Source organism: Cavia porcellus, unplaced genomic scaffold (genome assembly GCF_034190915.1).
Source record: "Cavia porcellus strain 051 isolate PalLab524CR breed Dunkin Hartley unplaced genomic scaffold, mCavPor4.1 scaffold_1, whole genome shotgun sequence".
Classification (NCBI taxonomy): Eukaryota; Metazoa; Chordata; class Mammalia; order Rodentia; family Caviidae; genus Cavia; species Cavia porcellus.
This window is the reverse complement of record NW_026947484.1, coordinates 133,414,474-133,429,118: the sequence shown is the minus strand read 5'-3', so window position 1 is coordinate 133,429,118 and position 14,645 is coordinate 133,414,474. Positions and strand designations below refer to the sequence as shown.

Below are 14,645 nucleotides of genomic sequence, written 5' to 3'. Positions count from 1 at the left end.
GCTGCTCCCACTACATCTCCTACATCCTTTTGAATGATAATTGTTCTGGTACACTGTCAAGACCAGAAGCAAGAAAATTACTGCATTTTTTTGTTGTTATTGTTTTGGTACTGGGAATCGAACTTAGGACCTTGTACTTGCCAGGCAGGCACTTATGCCACTGAGCTATATCTCTGGTCCATTATTGCATTCTTGACACTATCAGCTGTATTTCATACAGCTGGCAAAATAAGGCAGTCCTTACTGTTTATGTCACTAAGTCATAATTAAAATAAAAAATGAGTAATCCTAGCATTCAAGAGGCTATATACCAAGGGTTGGTCTCAAAAAAAAAAACCCAGAAAGTGCCTACTTTAGGCCTAAGATTTTTATTTATGGGATATAAACAAGTACAACTGTCTTGCCCTGAGGCACAAGGCAACAGCATTACCATAATAAAGTTACACACTGGGGCTGGGCTGTAGCTCAGTTGCACTTGCCTCACATGTACAAGGCCCTGGCTCAACCACTAGCAGAGCAAGAAAACAAACAAACAAACAAACAAAAAATAAAAGGATACACTTACAATGTCTGAAGATTAGAAAGAAACCTAAACACACCATCAGCAATATGAGTGACTCTGTTGTCTCCTAAATTCAGTCTCTCCAGTAAACTGAGACCCACAAAGGCAGATTCATCCAGGCGGGTCAGCTGGTTATAGGACAAATCACTAAAAACAGGAAATACGGAAGGTAAGGAATTCATTATGTTTTTGGGTCAACTTAAATATTTATTATATTTACATGATTAACTTAAAGCTTCTAATAAAACTTCTAGGAAAGAGGGACAACATATCTCATTCATTACTAGTCATAGGAATGATTTATTCCAACCTACTCTAATCTCAGCCTCTGATGAAACACTACCCAACACTTACAGTTCAGATAGTCTTTGGCAGAACTCCCATGCATCAGGGCTGATTTTTTCAATAGCATTCTGGCTCACATACAGCTGCTGTAACATTCGCAAGCCATATAACCACCCCTTATTCACTCGTGTAAGGTTATTGTGTTCTAGTTCCCTGTAGAATTAGAGAATGAGATGAAAAAGTATTTCAAAATGAAGCATTTCAATGGCAAGCAGTTTCAAATCTTCGTTATACATTTCTCAGAGACCCACATATCTTTGCTCAACCAAAGTGATCCATTTCATTTGATAAATATTTGTATCTTAGGTGGGCGTGGTAGCTCATACTTATAATCCCAACACTCTGGAGGCTGAGACAAGAAGATCATTTCGAGTTCAAGGCCAGCCTAGGCTACAAAGTGAGCTCAAGGCCAGCCTGAACTGCATAGAGAGACCCGGTCTCAAAAAGACAAAAAGACAAAAAAAAAAAAAAAAAATATATATATATATATATATATATATATATGTATATATATATATATATATGTGTATATATATATATATATACATATATATATGTCTTAATGTTTACATAGTAAGACTATCTAAAGCATCACCCCTCCCAAATCAACATGGCAAGTGGTATAATACTCCTCTTCTGGATAAATTCTAATAATTTTCATCTGAGAAGTTTGTGTGAATGACAACCCAAATACCGGGTGACTAACAGAAATTAAAAGATACATGTAGGGGCTGGGGATTTAGCTCAGCAGCATAAGCGCCTGCCTTGCAAGTATGTGGTCATGAGTTCAATCCCTGGTACCGATAAAAAAAAGAAAAAGACAAAAAAAAAAAAGTTAAAACTATTTGATCCACGCATCACTGTGCTGAGAAAAAAAAAGATACATGTGAAAGTTGCAGGCTTAATTCAGTGGCAGAGAGGGTAGTTAGCAGGTACAAGGCCCCAAGTTCAATCTCCAGCCTTCCCCCAAAAAAAGCTTTGTGACTAGAGAAAGAACTAATGCACTTCTGTGAAATTAAGCAGCTGTCCTATCCATCTGGCATTGAAAAGTTCCAGACAGACTGCTTTGCTAATAATCTCCCTCTAGTTTTGTGATGGCTGAGATATAGAATGTCCCCCAAAAGCCCTATGTGTTTGGAAAGCAAGTGAATCATGAGGTGTTATACTTACTAGGATTAACCTATCAATGGATGAATTCCAAACTAAATGTGTAGTTAAAGGAGCCTGGTCAGAAAGGGTGTAGTGGGCCCTGGCCTGGTCAGAAAGGGTTGGTCACTAGGGGTGTGACCTAGAAGAGTATGGCCCTCCCTACTCCTCTCCTCCTTAGTTCTCCTTCTCTCCTCTCTTCTCCCTGGGGCCCCTTCCTGGCTGCCATGTGAGCAGCTTTCCCTCCCCAGACCCTTCCACAATACCCTTCCTATCTTGGAGCCACCTGACTGTGTAACTAAATCCACTAAAAACCCTGAGCCTTTTGTTCCAGGAAGGAGAAAGGGATTAAGACAAGTTACTAGTACTTACAGTTCTTCCATGTTATTCAAGCCAAAAAATGCTCCATCTTTAAGTTTGCTAATTCCATTCCGCTGCATTTTTAAAGATCTTAAGGAGTCAAGACCTTGGAATGTAAGGCCCTCCACAATTTTAATTCTGTTTCTTTTAAGCTCCCTTAAACAAAAAGTTTTACAATCAGAAAACTAGTCTACTCAAATGCTCTAACAATAATTAAAAAGAAAAAAACACTGTAAGGAGAAACTATTTTCTTGTAATCAATTTATTTAGTTACTCACAAGAATTGGAGGTGAGGCAGCTTGAAGATCTTAGGTGGGATCATACTAATTCGGTTCCGGTTTAACTTTACCATTAATAAGGAACTTGATAAATTATCAAAGCAACCAGCTTCCAAGGTAGTTATCCTATTATTACTCAAATTCCTAAGACGAGCAAGATAACAGCAAAAGAGAAATATTTAGGAAAATAAAAATTCTACTAAAGCCCAGCTCTATACTTAACTACACACAATTTTACAAATCATTTAACTGCTTTGTTTTTTCACCTACAAATTTAGTTATTATAGGGCTAAAATATACTTCAGTGGGGAAGTGCTTAAAAAAAATCTACAATGAAGTCCCAAAAAATTTCTTTTAGTTCTTATAATATGGTCTTTGATCCACTGTATATCATACGCTTTAGGGATCTAGTTTCATTCTTTGGTATATGTATATCTAGTTGCACAAACATTAGTTTTTTGAAAAAAACTGCTGTTTCCTCATGAATGGTCTTGACACATTTGTTAAAAAACAACTGATCATAAATATTTTATTTTTGAACTTTTTATATTTCATTTCATTGTTCTACATGTCTATCTTTATGCCAATACTACACTGTCTTGATTATCATAGCTTTGTAGTAAGTTTTGAATTTAGAATGTGTGAGTTCTGTAACTTTGTTCTGTTTACAAATCATTTTGTCTATTCTGGGTTGTGTCCCACATGAATTTTAAAATCAATTTGTTAGTTTCTGTAAATAAACACCTGAGATTTTGATAGTGAAAAAAAAAAGTCCTCAAAAATTATCCTCTAATATATTCTTTCTTTTGAGGAGAAAGTGGGCAATAACATCCCCAAAAACCCAACTCCAGGTTTATTTCACTTATGCATTCCAAAATCACAACAAATACAGACATTTGGGGGTACAGGGCGGGTGCAGGAATAACAATGAGTAATAAAAATACAATTTAAAGTAAACTTTACTTACAGGTATTTAAGCTGCATTCGAGGAAATGAAGATGTCTTAATTTCTGATATTATATTGGAGCTGAGATCTAAACTCTCAAGAGCAGAATAAAACTGGAATGCCTCTGCATTTATTTCTGGGATTAAATTATGGACTCTACAAAACAAAGATTATATTGAAATAGCTGCCAGTAATCCATGCCTGGCCACAATAATGCTAAATAATCAAAATTAACAATATGGGCACTAAAAAAACAAAAGAAAGAAAAAATATACATACTATTCCTAATTTAAGTGAAAGATCTGAGGGCTGGGGATATAGCACAGCGGCATAAGCACCTGCCTTGCAAGCAGACAGTCGTGAGTTCGATCCCCAGTACCAATAAAAAAAAAACAAAACTTTATTTAGAGGTTCTGAGAGTGGCAAAAAAAAAAAAAAAAAAAAAAGAAAGATCTGAAATCTCAATTACTTACAGTGAAAGCAGAGTAATATTAGATGTTGGTTCTCCAAAATATGGAATTTCTGTTAATTCATTGTAATTCATTTTCCTAGGCCAGAGGAAAAACATATTTAAAACTTAAAGAAGGACATGCTACCTCTTATATTCTGGTTTCTGGCTAATATGTATTCTTTAGGGTAGGTGCTAAGTTTGAAAACGTCTATTATTCAGAAAGAGTTAGACTAAGATAAAAATGAGAAATTAGAGATTTTAATAAACCTTTCCATAGTGTTGATCTACTACTGATATCAATATAAGAAAGGACAGGAAATATTTTGCACATTAAGTAACTGTAGCTCCAGAAAAATTGAAGACAGTTAATTCGAGTCCCTAAAAGGAGTTCATCCACATCTCAATCTCTCTACCTGTGCTCAAGTGTGCAGACACACACAGACACACAGACACACACACACACACATACACACATACACACACACTAAAGCTATTCAAAGTGAAGGAATGTTGTTTAGGACCACAGATGAAAAATTTGTCCATCCGGAGATCAAACTCATAACATGACATGACATGTCACATCTATTCCCAGCCCCGCCCCCCCCCCTTTTTTTTTGGTACTGGGAATTGAACTCAAGACCTTGTGCTTGCCAGCGAGGTGCTTATGCCACTGAGCTAAATCCTTGGCTCCCAGCAGACCCTTTAACAGACTGTCTCAAATGATTATGGAAGAAATCGAATACAATTACAATTCATTAACCATTTTTAAATCACAGAGTAACCTCAACAATCTAGACTACAAATAAGAAACTAAAGTATACTGTCTCTAAGAAACCAATCACAGTTGCAAAATCTATGCAATTCTGGAGCCAAAAAAAAAAAAAAAAACAACCAAAGTCTACCCAATAAAGCTCATGTGTCGCCCAGTAAAGCACCTTTTTGTCTTTACTTGGCACCTACTCATTCACCTAACAAACTTGTCAACTGTTTATTCAGTTCCATAACAAATTAAGAGCATGTACTTGGGTTCTATGAGAAAAAATGCAGGGACAAGAACATGAACAAATTAGTCCTACCAACAAAGAATTAAGGAAAAAAGAGACCTGAAGGTTCTCAGTGTTTAGTAAAGAGGGAAGAAGGTCTATGTCCCACAAATAATTGTGCCCACAAATAATTGGGAACATCACAATGCAATAGTTTGACATCAAGTATTCTTGTCCTTCTGGGAGGCTGAGGGAAGAGATGGCAAGTTAGGGAAATCCTGCATCAAAATAAATATGAAAGGGCTGAAAATACAGCTCAGTAAAAAGACCTAGGTACAATCTCTAGTAGTACATATGTATATGTATGCATAATTTTTGAAAATTCTTTCACAATTCCAAATATATATTTCATTAAAATATATATATTTATATTGGTATATGAACACATCAGTTAAGAAAACTGAATTATAGCCAGGGATTTAGCTCAGTGGCACAATACCTACCTGACAAGTGCAAGGTCATGAGTTCAATCCCCAGTACCAAAAAAAAAAAAAATTGGATTATATCAACACCATATTCTCAAATCATATCCAAAATATCCTTTCATATAAACTTACTTTAAACATGATGCTTCGATCTTACATGACACATCAAGACATTGACAGAGTTTACACAAGGTAGTTTTACTGGCTGAAAACTTGGCCAAAAAAAATACAAAACATATTTATTCTGAAGGAAGAAATCTTACTTTTAGCCCCCAGGAAGCAGAATAATATTTCAACAGTTTGCTTGAAATAATCATGCCCAGAGACTTTGTGATAATTAAGCCAAAGATAACAGTTTAGGTTTTTAAACAATTTAATTTTTTCTTCAATGTTTTGAAGCATCCCTGGATTGAATATCCCCAATTCACAATATACTAAATCACTTCAAACAGTATTAAAAAAATAAAAATAACTTACACTTCCTGTAATGTTTGTGATTCCAAGCTGATGTTCCAGTTAGATAACCGATTATGACTCAAATCCCTAAAGAAGGACAAAATATCACTCTTAATGTGGAAAGTGAACTTTTCCCACCCTTGCTTCCAGCCAGTTTCCCTTCCCAACAACAACCAAAAATACTGTATACTGTTTCTTTAAATCTATACTATGTCTTGTGTAGTCTTCCAGATACTTTATGCTACACTGAGTAAATCTTTACCTAAAAAAGGTAGAATTTATACATTATTTCACCTGTTTTTCACTTAACCTTAAGTTTCTTAGCTACCGTGGAAGAACCCCAGTGCACCATGGCAGAGAGTCTGTTTTTTTTCATTTCTTGTACTGATTATAGTATTACATTAGCTGTAAATAAATCTGAAGGTAGATTTTATAAATCAAAATACAGGGCATCTATATTAAAAATTGAAGTACACCAGTATCTTTTATAGCTTTAGCAAAGGGAAATTAATCTCATCCTAAATTATGTTAATAATGACAACAATAGTAACTAATTTATTGTGTCAGATAGTCTCCTCTATACATTATATGTACATTAGCTTTTACTTATATTAGCTGGCTAAATTCACACAAAAAGTACTTTACAAGGCGCTTTTATAATCCTCACTTTCCCACTATGGCAACAGGCACAGAGAGATTAATAATCTGTTGATCCAAGGTCACAAACCTAGTAAGGAACTCACAAACTCAAAGTTCCAGCTCACTTCTGGCAAGCAGTTTATAAAATACAGGAGAGTCTGCTGAGGTTAGTCATGAGTTGAAATACTTGAATAGGCTAAAGAAAAATTCACACTGATACTTCCTGGTGATCTTTACAAGGCTGAGATGGAAACCAATACAATGAGCTGTCTATTCAAGATATGTTACAATATGGTCAACAATAGAGGCAACCCAGAGAAGCAATACAGATCAATTTATATCACTGTGCCACCACAGGGAGTTGACAGATGCGTGCAGGTTTGAATGATGTCTCTATCATAGCAAAACAATTTGTTCTCAGCTAGATTCATGCCTGCCCATCTGTAAAACCTAACCACTTTCATTTAAGAGCTTAATTTACACATGACATAATTAAGGCTGCATTAAACTACCACTTTCCCACAACAGCTCTGAAGTCTTTATTCAAGATGTATAGGATGAGGCAGCAGTTCAAAGATACTCATGAATGAAAGGGTGTGTTGGGAAACATAAGGAGAGTAACATAAATTTGTTCCACATAAAAATCTTATATTGGACCTGGGGATGCAGCTCAATGGTTAAAAAGTCTTACATTTAGGACTAGGAGTATAACACAATGACAAGGCATATTAAAACGTGCAAAGACTGAATTCTATCTGTAGCATGAGCGCGCGCGCGCACACACACACACACACACAAAACCCTCTCTTGCTACTAAACACACAGAATTTCACAGAAAGTTTTGTTGTTGTTTCATAGCATTTCAACTGTAGCAGAAATTCAATTGCTTCATTTTAAGTAGATATTCCATATTCTGCTTGCAACTCACTGACTGGCAAATCAAGAGCTAATAACATCTGGGAGACAGAACAAGGGCCACACCAGGAAGCAAGTCAGTCTGGGAACCAGTGCCATGTGCGGGCCACTGCTAGACTGGGAACAGCCAGACCCAAGCCCTTCCTTGTGAGTCAGTGCCATTTGCGGACTGGGGGTTGAGCTAACAAGGGCACTCCAGCAAGCAAGCCCCATTTGGGAACCAGCACTACGCACAGGCTGCTGCCAGTCTGTGGACAGCCAGATCCCAGCCCTTTCTGGCACAGAGGCTGGCAAACAAGAAATACCAATCCCTCCTCCACCACCACATAAGTAACAGGCTGATCCAGAGAAACACAGGCTGTAATGGTAGCTATTGAGGCAAAATGAAATTGAGTGTCTGTGGTGCTCTAGTGTTCCACTGACTTTGCAGATCTATGGCCAGTGGCCTGATCATAGGTTCACAGGATAGTGGTATGCAGTGTGACATCTAGGGGGGATCTCCTGCAGGTTGTAGGTATTATTGATTCGCTATGGTCTTGTTTTCAGGTCCTATATCATTTCCATTGTTTTGTTGGGTTGGGGTTTATTCTCTTTTGTTTGATTATGTTAAATCTAATGGCAGGAGCAGCTATTTCAAAGTCAGCAAGATACATTATGGTACCAATTTTGAATTTACTATTGACTTGTTTTGAAGTCCTTTGTCTTGTTTTTATTGTTTCTATTCTATTCCATTCTGCTTGATTTTTACTGTGTCTGAAGTTATCTGCAGCCATTCTGAAGACAACAAAAGGCATTATGGTTAACTACTGTTGATTTCATAATGTCTTGAAGTCCTGTATCACACTGGTTTGTTTTGATTGGTTTTATTGTTTTTATCCTAAATAAAGAGCTAATAACATCTGGGTAGCAGGCTAGCACAGTATGATCTAATTCTATATTTCATTAACTCATAAAATTTAGCATTTTCCCCTCTTACAGATTCAGGGATTTCATCTTAATCACAATCATTTTCAATTTAATCATAAATTCTAGAGCGCTGGGGATGTGGCTCAGTGGTAGAGCTTTTGCATGCACAAGGCCTTGAATTCGATCTCCAGCACCACCAAAAGAAATCTTAAAAATTCTGAGTTAAAGAGCCGGGCGTAATGGCACATGCCTGTAATCCCAGTACTCGTGAGGCTGAGGCAGGAGGATCGTTGCAAGTTCGAGACCAGCTTGGGCTACAAAGTGAGCTCAAGGCCAGCTTGAACTGCATAGTGAGACCCTGTCTCAAAAAAAAAATTCTGAGTTAAAAATTTAAGTTGGGCCTGGTGGTGCATACCTATTATAAATATTCATAATGCCCTTTTGACCCCTACATACCTCTAGCAGTATAACTCTTGACTGTACTCATCCCCAAGAGTTCTTCCATGGGTATTAACTCATAATTAACATATGGTAAATAGCATGAGGTGCATGCTTGTGATCCCTCCTACTCCCAGCTATTAGGGAAGCTGAGGGAGATGGACTGCAAATTCAAAGCCAGGGCAATCTAGGGAGCTCCTATTTTAAAATGAATAGGGTTGGGGTTACAGTTCAGCAGTACTTGCCTGGCATAAAAGTGGACCTGGGTTCAATCCCTAATACAGAAAAAGAAGAGGACAAAAAGGAAAGGGAGAAGAGGGAAAAAAAGGGAGAGGGTGAGAGGGAACACAAGCTCATGAGTGTTTGAGCGACCTATTGATTGGAGTCGGGGTTAACTTGGTGGCAGAGCTCTTGCCTAGCATGCATAATGTCATGGGTTTGATCCCTTGGGAGGCAGGGGCACAAATACCGATAATGATTTTTACAGGAAATAATTATTAAATAAATCTAAAGCAATAAAATTAAACTTAATTTATGTATCATAAAAACTTCATAGAATGAGTGAAAACTGCCCAGTCTCTGCCTGGGGAAAGAATAATTTTTTCTATCTTTGAAGAAATTATAAGCGTGATATTCATGGGAGCACAAAAGATACTTGAAATACTTTGGACCCGCGATGTAACCTAATACTATCTTAATATATGTTTGAGGGACCAAGGATATAGCTCAGCAGTAAAAGCATCTGCCTGCTAAGTGCGAGGTCGCGAGTTCAATCCCTGATACAAAAAAAAAAAAAAAAAAAAAAAAAGTATATATATATATATATATATATATATATATATATACAGCCTCATGTGTCAGATCCCACAAAACCTCCTCAAAAACTCCTACATTGAAGGAGACTGAATAACAGGAAAGATGAATTGAAATACACTCCCAACATGGTACTACCATAAAAAGCAACTAGCATACATATCATCATAGTTATTACTAAAATAGCAGGTATCTAACTAGAATTTTATGGACTGAAATGATCAACAAGATTCATAAAATGAACACTTACTGAATTGTGTAGAAGATACTGTGTTAAGTGCTAGGGTTACAAATATGTCAACCTTAGTAATCCTTCTCGCACAGGCGTGGTGGCTCACGCCTGTAACCCCAGCATTTGGGAGGCTGAGATGGGAGGATCGTTGTGAGTTCAAGACCAGCCTGGGCTACAAAGTGAGCTAAAGGCCAGCCTGAACTGCATAGCAAGACCCTATCTCAAAAAAGATTAAAAAAAAAAAAGTAATCCTTCTCTATTTTTCAGAGTCACTGCAACACTAAAACAAACATCAATCTGACTCTTCCCTTTCACTGAAAATGGATAAACTAAGCTGCATTTTCTATTTTTTAATATGTAGTCTCACCATGTTACACAAGCTGATCTTGAGATGGGTTTAATATTAATTCATGGGTTTAGTATTTCCACTTCAGCCTCCCAAATATCTGGGACTATAGGCACACACCACTATGCCCAGCTTCAGTTTCTCTTTTTAAAAAGAAGTGTCAATTTACTGAAATTTGAAGTTTCTTAGATTAAGAATTTAAATCAGACATGACGGTACACACTAGTTATCCCAGCTACTAAGGAGGCTGAGGCAGGATGACAAGTTCAAGAATAGCCTGGGCAACTCAGCAACTCTGTCCCAAAGTTAAATAAGGGTGGAGGGTATATAAAGCACAGTAGGAGAGTGGCCTGGGTTGTTTAATCCCCAGGACTGGAGAAAAGGGAATTGAATAGCTTTTAAAAGTTGAAGTTTCTCACTATTCTTCCCTATGTTCAAGCATTAATTCCATTTATTTTGCATAAACTAAAGATACAGTTTATCTTTTGTTTCTGTATTTTTTGAAGTATTTTCTCTCGAAATATCCCCAAAATGTACTTAAGAACTTTCCTTTATTTCCTAATACCACGAATATTTGAGTATTTATGAATATGACAATTATGGAGTAAAGGTTTCAGAGACGGCTTTACCTCAGTGTTGTAAACTCAGCTCCTACTCATTCTAATCTATAGGGATACAGCTGTAATAAATGATAAATTATTAAAGTTCTTAATATCATGTGGAGCCAGAGGTGCCATTAATGTAGTCATGCAGTATCCTCAGGGTATAAATTATTTATAGAATGTACAGAGCAATTGCAACAGCTTGAGGAGCAAATCAAGTTCCACAAGCTAATTGCAAAGAGGTCCTGGCTGCAGAGATGCAGGGGTTTTCTTCCACACAGGCACATAACCACACATCTGAATCATCAACAATTTGCTTTCTCCAGAATCTGTAACATTAAAAGGCCAAGGGAACTTGAACAGCAAAAACCTCTGATAGAGATATCTGCTACAAAGTTAGAAGATACAAAAATATTACAGCTAACATTTTAGGTATGGCCATGTTTCACTTAAAATGTCATCTTCTATAAATGGAAACCCTTATCTTTTAAAAATATAGCTAGCATCATTTATTTTGAAAAATACTAAAGGTTACTATTATAATTAATTAGCATGCTATATGATTTCATATACCATGATCTGATATTCCTGGGGTATGACCTAAACACAAGAATTTCAAAGTAACTTAAAATTCTGTCTTCTTTTATAGGTTTGCTTTTCCTTTGCCATTAACAGCTTTACACTCCCACTTCTTGGAACTGTCAGCCTTTCTGTCTGTAATGGCCTGCTTACATTTTCAAATTTGTTGCTTCTAATCAGAAATCTACAAACCACCAACGCACTATCTGAATTAGCACTAAATGAGATCTGAGTAAGAGTCTCCTCTATGAATAAGATTCCTAGCAGCATTTTTGCTTCATGGTTAAAGTACAAATACCTGAAGTATCTTCAGCATAAATAAGATGTATGATAGCATGAGACATAATGGTTCTCCTCTGAAAATAAAAAAACCACACTAGCATAATAATACTCCACACTAAACTTTTTTACCCTTCATTTGTATTGTACTACTAATTTGAAATACAATGTACAGTATCTTTTATGTGACCTCAAAAAGCTAAAGATAGCAGGAAAATGGAAACATTCATTTAAATAAGGGACACAGGGCTGGGGATTTAGCTCAGCAGCACAAGTACCTGCCTGGCAAGTGGAAGGTCGTGAGTTCAATCTGATACCAAAAAAAAAAAAAAAAAAAAAAAACAAAGAATAAGGGACATATTTTTTTCCATTATCTTCCCTTGGGAGTGTTGGGATGGCTGAGTGGTCTTAAGTGCAAGCCTTGAGCTCTGTTTCCCATCTTTCCTTGGGTATGATTAAAAATACTTTTTAACTGCAGAATAAAACAATACAATAAAAATAATTCTACAGATACATTTAAGAATATAAGCCAAATGTGGTGGTGCACACCTGTCTGTGATCCTAGCACTCAGGAGACTGAGGCAGGAAGATTTTGCAAGTTCAAGACCAGCCTGGGCTACAAAGTAAGTTCAAGGCCAGCCTGAATTGTGACCCTGTCTCAAAAAGAAAACAAAAACAAAAACATCTTTGCAGCTGGACATGGTAGTACATGTCTGTAATTCCAGTACTTTTGCAAACAGGAAGTACAAGTTGGAGCTCAGCCTGAAAACTTAGCAAAATCCTGCCTCAAAATAAAAGGGGTTGAGAATGTATCTCAGTGCAAAAGTCCTGGGTTCAATTTCCAAGAATAAAAAAATACCTCAACAACAAAAAAACAGGTTTTGTATGCCTGCTTCTGGGACTATCGGCCAGTCATTTAACCGCTCTGCATTTCAGTTTCTTCTATCATAAAATGACAATATCAGTAATAACTTTATTGGATTGAAAATTAAAAAACTAAAAGAATCTATAAACATAAAGAAAATTAAAGAAATATAAATAAAATACTTAGCATATGTAAACGTAAGTCATTTTAATACGAGATTTGAAATAGGATTATGATCTAGGATGATAATCCACTTCTGCTATAAACCTTCAACTAACTGAATTAACTGGTATGTTAATTTACAAAAGTACTGAAGAAGCAAGCCATCCCTGGGAACCAGCGCCATGCACAGGCTGCCACCGCTACCATGGGCTGGGAAACAAGAAGAGCCACCATCACCCTGCCAAGCAACAGGGTGATCTAGAGAAACATAGGCTGCAAAGACAGGTACTGAGGTGAAATGCAATTTGATGTTTGTGGTGTTTTGGTTTTCACTAACTTTATAGGTTTAGGGCTAGTGGTCTAATTACCTATTCAGAGGATGATGGTATGCAGTGTGGCATCTATGGGGGATCTCCTTCTGAAGATGGCCGTCACTGTAAATTCCCTACTGTCTTGTTTTGTTCTCTTGTATCATTTCCATTGTTTTGTTGGTTAGGTTTTATTGTGTTGTTTTGTTTGATTTTGTTATATACCATGGCAGGGCAGTCATTTCAAAGATAGCAAAATATGATAGCCATTTTGGATTTACTATTGTCTTGAAGACTTTTATTACATTGTTTTGTTTTTATTGGTTCTATTCTGTTCTATTTTGTTTGATTTCTACTATGTCTGAAGGTATCTGCAGCTATTTTGAAGACGAGGAATTATGGTAACCACTGTTTATTTTGTATTGTTTTGAACCACTGTTGTTTTTTGCTCATTTTATTTAAGGAGAAAAAAGAAAAAAAAAATAGAAAAGGATACAAGTTATACAGAATTTCAGAAAAATAAACAGTAGGAAATCACTAGTTAATAGATGACATATTGTCATCTTAGAAATAGTTGTTCAAGTTACAAAATTAAAGCATATAAAGTGGACATTCAAACAGTGAGACTGCAAACAGTTCAATGATCCAATAAAACTCTGTAATATGGTTACCTATCTTACACACTTAAATATACATGCAGTTATGTCCTTTAGAGCACTTTCTTTTCCTCTCTTTTGTACAATGACAATTACACATTTTGGGTTTTATTACTCCCACAGTTCTTATTACTTTTTTTTTGAAGAGAGTAAAACCAAATGTGACATAACAAAACAGAGTCAGTCAAATCAAAAGGATGGACATAATACATAATGTAAAAACAAAATACAAGATGATCAACAATGGTTACCATAATGCCTCTTGTTATCTTAAAAAGAATTGCCTATATCATCAGTTATAATAAAATTGAACAAAACAGTAAAGAACAAAACCAATAAAATCAAAACACTGGCAACATTACAGGACTTCAAAAGAAGATAATAATCAACCAGAAAGGGCATCATAATGAATCTTATTGTCTTCATAGTTGTTGCCTATACTTTCACACTTGGTACTATCAAGCAAAACCGAATAGAGGAAAATCAGTCAAAACAAGATGGTGAGAGCAATACAGGGTTTCAAATCAAGTTAATAGGAAATCAGAGTGGGTTACTATAATATATACTGCTTTTTATTTATTTTTCCCTTAATTAAAATGAAAAAAAATTAAAAAAGGAGATTGAGATAAAAGAGGACAGAACATAAACAGCACAGATCAAAACATAACCGATTAAGCAAAATAGTGTTTCACCACAAGATAATCCCAACATAAAAGTAGTTACCATAGTGTCTCTTTCCTTGAAATCTTTGAGTGTAACTTCATATACTATAGCATCAAACATATCGAGACAATGTAAAACCGTTTAAGAGAATGACAGTATTACAGGGTATTTAGAATCAACTAGCAGAAAATGAACAATGGTTTCTGTATAATCTCCCTGTCTATAAGTTT

At 36.1% G+C, this 14,645-nt stretch overlaps 1 protein-coding gene across 2 annotated transcripts in view; it reads right to left on the bottom strand.

The window, feature by feature from the left end:
- Nucleotides 1-14,645, bottom strand: part of Lrig2 (leucine rich repeats and immunoglobulin like domains 2) — a 70,602-nt gene that overhangs the window by 39,250 nt on the left and 16,707 nt on the right. Inside the window, exons 2-8 of one of the 2 annotated variants that reach the window (XM_003479008.5) lie at nt 6,034-6,099; nt 4,111-4,185; nt 3,659-3,793; nt 2,692-2,835; nt 2,426-2,569; nt 917-1,060; nt 566-709 (exon numbers count right to left, since the gene is read on the bottom strand). In XM_003479008.5, the coding sequence (XP_003479056.1) occupies nt 566-709; nt 917-1,060; nt 2,426-2,569; nt 2,692-2,835; nt 3,659-3,793; nt 4,111-4,185; nt 6,034-6,099 (852 nt within the window). Of the gene's footprint in view, nt 1-565; nt 710-916; nt 1,061-2,425; nt 2,570-2,691; nt 2,836-3,658; nt 3,794-3,916; nt 3,936-4,110; nt 4,186-6,033; nt 6,100-14,645 lie in introns of those variants that run through there. The other variant, XM_063255692.1, reaches the window with a different exon arrangement.